Source organism: Sinocyclocheilus grahami, unplaced genomic scaffold, assembly GCF_001515645.1.
Source record: "Sinocyclocheilus grahami isolate Dianchi unplaced genomic scaffold, SAMN03320097.WGS_v1.1 scaffold1275.1, whole genome shotgun sequence".
In the NCBI taxonomy this organism is placed as follows: Eukaryota; Metazoa; Chordata; class Actinopteri; order Cypriniformes; family Cyprinidae; genus Sinocyclocheilus; species Sinocyclocheilus grahami.
The window spans coordinates 73,977-81,122 of record NW_015506454.1 but is presented as its reverse complement, the minus strand read 5'-3'; the positions used below and the strand labels follow the sequence as shown (position 1 = coordinate 81,122).

Below are 7,146 nucleotides of genomic sequence, written 5' to 3'. Positions count from 1 at the left end.
AAGTTTGGGATCAGTAAGACTTGTAATGTGTTTTAAAGAAGTCTCATCAAGGCTGCATTTATTTGATCAAATATTCAGAAAAAAACGGCAATCTTGCAAAATGTTATTACAATATAAAATAATGATTTCTATTTTAATATCCTTTAAAATTTAATTTATTTCTGTGATGCAGCGCTGAATTTCCATCAGCCATTACTCCAGTATAAAGTGATCCTTCAGAAATCATTGTAATATGCTGATTTATTATTAGAATTATCAACAGTTGTGCTGCCAAATATTATTTTTGGAAACTGAGATACTTTTTTCAGGATTCTTTGATGAATAAAAAGTTAAAAAGAACAGCATTTATTCAAAATATAAATCTTTGCTGTCACTTCTTAACAATTTAACACATCCTTGCTGAATAAAAGTTTTAATTTCATTAAAAAAAAGAAAGAATAAAAGCAAGAATAAAAATTTACCGACCCCAAACTTTTGAACTGTAGTGTATATTGTTAGAAAAGATTTCTATTTTAAATAAATGCTCTTCTTTTTAACTGTTTATTCATCAGTGAATCCTGAAAAAAGTATCACAGGTTCCAAAACATATGCAGCAGCAGCAGTTTCCAACATTAATAATAAATCAGCATATTATACTGATTTCTGAAGATCATGTGACACTGAAGACTGGAGGAATGATGCTGAAAATACAGCTGCGCATCACAGAAATACATTACATTTTAACACATATTCACACAGGATTTTAAATTGTAATAATATTTTCACAATTTTTGATTAAATGACATTGGGTTTGTAAAGAATTACCCTATGTTATGTAGTTGATGTGATGATCAGCTGCAGCACGTCTGAGAAACCACTTTCAATTCACTTTAAATTAAATTAATTACTGGATTAATTAAATGAACCCCTCCGTTTAACAGTAAAAACACATCCAGAACAAACTGCCCGGCGTCATGCAGCTCTCTCCTAAATGAAATCAGCATGTTTTATTATGAGCAAGCATTAACATGCAGCTCTGACCTTAACATGCTGGAGAAAACACACTCAGCTCAGCTGTGTTTCTCTCTGAACACTGGAAATCATTAGTGAACGCAAAACTCCCATGATGCATCTGCATTATAAGACTGTGTGTGTGTGTGAGTGAGTGTGTGTGAGAGAGAGAGAGTGTGTGTGTGTGAGTGTGAGTGAGAGAGAGAGAGAGAGAGAGTGTGTGAGAGAGAGCGAGAGAGAGTGTGTGTGTGTGTGAGTGTGATTCAGTGAAAACAGTGAAAGTGTGTTGTTTTCACCCTGATACGGACACATGCAGGTGTAAACACAGAATAAAGCACATAAACACAATCATACTCATACTGGACTGTTTGATGAACACACGATTATGCTTAAGTTCTTTTGTTGAGAGTCACACGACTGTTCAAACGTTTGGGTTTGGTAAGATGTTTTAATGTTTCACACACACACACACACACTCACACACATCTCAGATCTGTCTGTCTGCAGTGCTTCTGTTCAGCTCTGAAGTGAGCCGGACCGTGACGCTGTGTGTGTTTTCACGCTGAGGATCATGGGAAGGCTGTGTGACCGCATGTTAATGAGCTCTGCCCTGCAGCTCAGGAGCTAAATTAAGTGCCGACCTGATTTTAACCACAAACACACACCTGATGATCTACAACACTCTCTTTAGGGCATCTTTCACAGAACGACGTCTGAAAGCTCATGATGCAGAATTTACTCCTTAAAATAAAATGTTTCAGTAAATAAACACCCGTTGGTCTCAGTGTATCTTTGAGATATTTTCATTTTTATTCATATTTTGAATTCATTTTAATTTGAGTACTTTTATTGCGTTTTTGTCATTTATATATGTTTTGTTTTAATATTTTATGGCATATTCAATTATTATATAGTAATAAAGTTATTAAATAATAACGAAGGAAAATAACTAGCTTAAATATTTAGTTTTTATTTAAGTTGTATTTGATTTTATTTCAGTTAAAAAAATTATTAACCCCTTAACTGTCACCCCCTATTTTTTCAAATAGGCATTAAAGTGCACTATCCAAACTTAAATTGTTATAATTCATGAACACTTTGGAATACAGAGGCAAGGTTGGTCTCTTTTTAAAGAAGACAGTCAGCAGATTATTGCAGAAGTGGGATTATTTCAATCAAAAAATTATAGAAATCGAAATTCACTGTAAAAAAAATGCACTGTACGATTTTTATTATATTTTATATAAAATAAATATTTTACGTAACTGGTTTTACTCTAAAATAGCTAAAAAGGTAAAGCCATATGTCTAAATATGTTATGTTCCAAATTTGAAGTTGCTATGAAAAAAAATGAGTGAGATTTTATTTAGGGCGTTATACCACAAACAGCCACCGGGTGCCATCCAAACTCCATTTAATTTTTTTAATGCATTTTTCTGTCACAAATGTCTAGATTTCTCTGTCAATATTACTTCTATCACAAAATAACCACCAAATATGGAATCCTGAGACTCAAAAGACCTTTCCAATGATATGTTTTATGTCAAGGTTATAAAAAGTTTTGACTGTAATGCTTTTTGTAATATGACACTTGACACCGCCCACTAAGGGGGAGGAGACCGCCAAAAGATTTTAAAGTACCATTTCCATGGTAACGCAATGTCTGATTTCAAAATGTTTTTGCAGGATTAATCTTAGGCTTCTAAGCTTTCAAACGATATATGATGATTACTAAAATATTTGATAGGGAAAAAGGACAACTAAATAAAAGAGCGTCAAGCGTCCCACAGGTGGTTGGTTTTAGTTGATCAGGAGGGAGCTGATTATGTTGTCTTTACTGGATTTCAGCGGCTTCGCTCTGTGTTTCAGGTCCCATCAGCAGTATTCTGGTGAACACGTATGGCTGCCGTCCCATCATGATTTTTGGTGGCTTTCTGTGTGCCATTGGGATGATCAGCGCCTCCTTCTGCAACACCGTCGTGCAGCTCTACATCTGCATCGGCGTCATCGGCGGTCAGTGCGATGCAACCACAATCGGTTTCCAAACTGCTTGAAACGCTGGTTAAACTATTCATTTCTTCTTGAAATTTTGGGGTCATGACTTGGGTTGGGAATCGAAAATCGATTGGATAATTGTTGTCAAATTACAATTTCGATGCCGCCTATCGATTCCGATGCGCTTTTTCTTCCTTCATCTGTGAGGACCGGAGCTAGCGATCTGCCAGGACCTTGCTCGCTAATCTAAGCGCTCCAAACAGTGTTGCCAACTTAGCAATTTTGTTGCTAAATTTAGCAACTTTTCACAGGGTTGGGAATCGAAAATCGATTCTGATTCCAGAATTGGATAATTGTTGTCAAATTAAAATTTCGATGCCGCCTATCGATGCCTATGCGCTTTTTCTTCCTTCATCTGTGAGGACCGGAGCTAGCGATCTGCCAGGACCTTGCTCGCTAATCTAAGCGCTCCAAACAGTGTTGCCAACTTAGCAATTTTGTTGCTAAATTTAGCAACTTTTCACACTACCCTAGCAACTGTTTCTTCTAAAAGCATCTAGCAACAAATGTAGCAATTTAACATTTATTTGGCAACTTTTAGCAACTTTTAATAAGTGACTCAAACGATAAAAAGGCACACTTTTTTTCATCTAAATAACACAAAAAGAGGAAACTAGGGCTAAAAAACTAAATTCAAATTTTGTACTTAAATATTATCAAAACTGCATAATTTCAGTTAGGGTGAAGAAAAGCTTTTGGCTTCTGAGGCCACAAGAGGGCGCATCGAGCAATGCACGTTTATTCAAAAGCATATATCTGTGAAAAAAGTGCATAATGTTTAAAATGTTTATAAACCAATTATAATTAATTAAGTTGCTTTTAAACAACTATAAACAAAACAGCATCATGTATGTATGTATAGTTTAATACAAAGGGCGGAAAGCCAATCGCACAGATTACATTTTTCATTTAAAAACACGAGTTGCAGTGGGAGGGGGGAGAAAACCCCGCCATAAAGTCTCGAGATACGTTTTTTCAAAGTTTTAAACTTACATTAATTTTACATGGCCTTCTAAACATGCGGCTCTTTTGTGCGAGATGCGAGTGCAACGCTGATAGATGTCCCTCTAGAAAATGCGAAATATGTGTTCTCGGCTTGGTTTCAGTTTTGACGTAAACAACATCTTCCCCGCATTGATTGTTCTATTTTCCCGCAATATTTGTATAAACAAAACAGCATCATGTATGTATGCATAGTTTAATACAAAGGGCGGAAAGCCAATCGCACAGATTAAATTTTTCATTTAAAAACACGAGTTGCAGTGGGAGGGGGAGAAAACCCCGCCATAAAGTCTCGAGATACGTTTTTTCAAAGTTTTAAACTTACATTAATTTTACATGGCCTTCTAAACATGCGGCTCTTTTGTGCGAGATGCGAGTGCAACGCTGATAGATGTCCCTCTAGAAAATGCGAAATATGTGTTCTCGGCTTGGTTTCAGTTTTGACGTAAACAACATCTTCCCCGCATTGATTGTTCTATTTTCCCGCAATATTTGTAATTAACAATGCAGCAGCGTCGCATCTAGTGGCTTCTACTGGACAGGCTAACAAAAACATTACACGTACATCGTAATCGCATCTCGTACGCCGCTGATAAGGCTCAACGCACACCTAAAATTCGAATGCAACGTTTTTGCATTCGAACGTGGATTTTTATTTTCAATTCGACGAATATTCGAAATTCTAATTATTTTTTGACAGCTCTAGAGGAAACCAAAGATGAGTACACACATCATGTGAATCAAGTTACTTGCTGTTTTGCAATTGTTCGATTTATTACTAAAAATAATAATTTAATAATTGTTCATTAATGATACACCTTGTTAGCTTGTGCCTGCGATCGTTGAACACTTAGTCTTAATCTTAAATTGTTAAAAAAATGTGTGTGTTCAACAATTCAATGCTGTGTTTAAAAATACAGTTGTTTATATTTCAATATTATATCATGCATTTATATTATTTTTACGAACAAATCTAAATTAACATATAAAAAATATAATTTGATGCAGTGACACAATTTTGCGTCGTGATTACGTAACGACGTCATCACGCAATGACATCACAACGTTGTCACAAACTTCCTTTAGCAACTTTCTCTGAAAATTCGTTGGCAACACTGGCTCCAAAGTGTGGCTACATTTGCGATCAGAAGCTCAGTATAATATCTGTGATAGCTAAACATGTTGCAAGAGAGGCGTCACCACCAACATGACAAAGCGCTTTAATTTAACAGCTCGTTTAAGATCGCGAACACGATTCTATTCCTAGATTACAATGATTCGTCTCTTCAGCCACACAGTATCATTATTTCTGTTACAAACATTCAAATCACAGAAGTGCGGGGATAAATGTTTAAAGCTCGGATATAAACTCTGATGTGTACGGTAGCGATTAAAATAGAGTAAATCACCTTTTGAAAGTAATGTGACGCTTCAAATGAAGATTTATGATTACATTGTTACGCCAGACGGTGGCTGTTCAAATGTATTTGTCTTTGAATCATGCAAGAGATTCATCCAGTAATGAATCAAGTACATCTGGAGTGAGTCATTGAGTCATTCGTTCATAAATTACATGGGATTTTGTTTAGTTGTCTAATCATGAGAGAACCACAACTTCCATTGGGCGGAAAAAAAACTCTATTTTATACTCTAATACTCAAATTTATCTAGAATTATGCAGTTCTATTTTGCACACAAACAGCTCTTAAAGAGTCCAGTTTTTATGCAGCCTGTTGATTTCTGTTCATGGTATTCAGCTCCAATAAATGGTTTGCAAAAACGAGACACAGGATAAATGTTTGATATCATTACTTAATCACATCGATCAAATTCAAATGATTCCCAACCCTAGTCATGAATGAGAGACACGGATGTGTTTTGGAAAGGCTGCGCAAGGTTTGGTGACGCATTGGTTTCCATGCAATTTGCAAAACAGTCAGAAACAGAAAATCTTTATTGTAGCTTCTCAAACACTAAAATATTATAACTTTAAGAGCTGAAGCTCACTCAAAATCGAATCATCCAAGTGGTTTCATTGTCAATAAATCCAAGGATGCTACTTTTTTTTGGATCTCAGATACTAGTCCGTTCACAAACGAAATCAAAGAAACGGTTTTATTTTGTGTCTGCAGCTTTTTTCCCCCAATTTTTATTCTAATGAAAACATGTGGGTCAATTTGAACCCGAATACAAATGGAGGAGCTGTTGTTTTTATTACAATAATTTACTACAGTAAGGGTTCATAACTTCTTACTTTATTGTTTTTTTTATCTACAACAAGCTACAATAAAGGTTTACGTAAAAATATGACTCTTTAGTGTTTTTCGTAGAGTTGATTTTTGGCGATTTATATGGAAAATATGGTTATATGCATAACTCTCAATTTCATAAAATTTACTCTTATGACTGGTTTTGTGCTCCAGGGTCACATATATCTCTGACAAGCTACAATTAAGGTTTTATATAAGAACGTGACTCTACGGTGTTCAATGTGGGTCAATTTGACGCCCCACACGAATGGATGAACGTACCCCGGAGTCAACCGGTATCCCACAATGCACTCTGCCATCTCGTTTCCTCTCACAGGCTTCGGTCTGGCCTTCAACCTCCAGCCGGCGCTTACGATGATCGGGAAGTACTTCTACAAGAAGCGTCCCATCGCTAACGGCTTCGCTATGGCTGGCAGTCCGGTGTTCCTCAGCACGCTAGCGCCGCTCAACCAGTATCTGATCAATGAGTACGGATGGAGGGGAAGCTTCCTGATCCTTGGCGGGCTGCTGTTGAACTGCTGCGTGGCCGGATCGCTCATGAGGCCCCTGGTGGCCCCGCCGGACCCCGCCAAAGCACTGGAGGACAAACCGCCGACGGTTAAGACGGAGAAGGCCACGGCCTGGCAGACGGTCAATAAGTATCTGGATCTGTCGCTCTTCAAGCACCGTGGATTCCTCATCTACCTGTCAGGAAACGTCATCATGTTCCTGGGCTTCTTCGCGCCGATCGTCTTCCTCTCGTCGTACGCTAAAGACAACGGCGTGGACGAGTATCAAGCGGCCTTCCTGCTCTCCATCCTGGCTTTTGTGGACATGTTTGCTCGGCCGT

The 7,146-nt window shown here is 37.3% G+C and overlaps 1 protein-coding gene across 2 annotated transcripts in view; it reads left to right on the top strand.

Moving 5' to 3' along the window:
* LOC107568725 (monocarboxylate transporter 2) overlaps positions 1-7,146 on the top strand; it is a 25,489-nt gene that overhangs the window by 16,410 nt on the left and 1,933 nt on the right. For both annotated transcript variants that reach the window (XM_016254717.1, XM_016254718.1), the window contains 2 exons: positions 2,860-3,003; positions 6,634-7,146. The exon at positions 6,634-7,146 is cut by the window's right edge and continues 285 nt beyond it. In XM_016254717.1, the coding sequence (XP_016110203.1) occupies positions 2,860-3,003; positions 6,634-7,146 (657 nt within the window). The remainder of the gene's footprint in view (positions 1-2,859; positions 3,004-6,633) is intronic.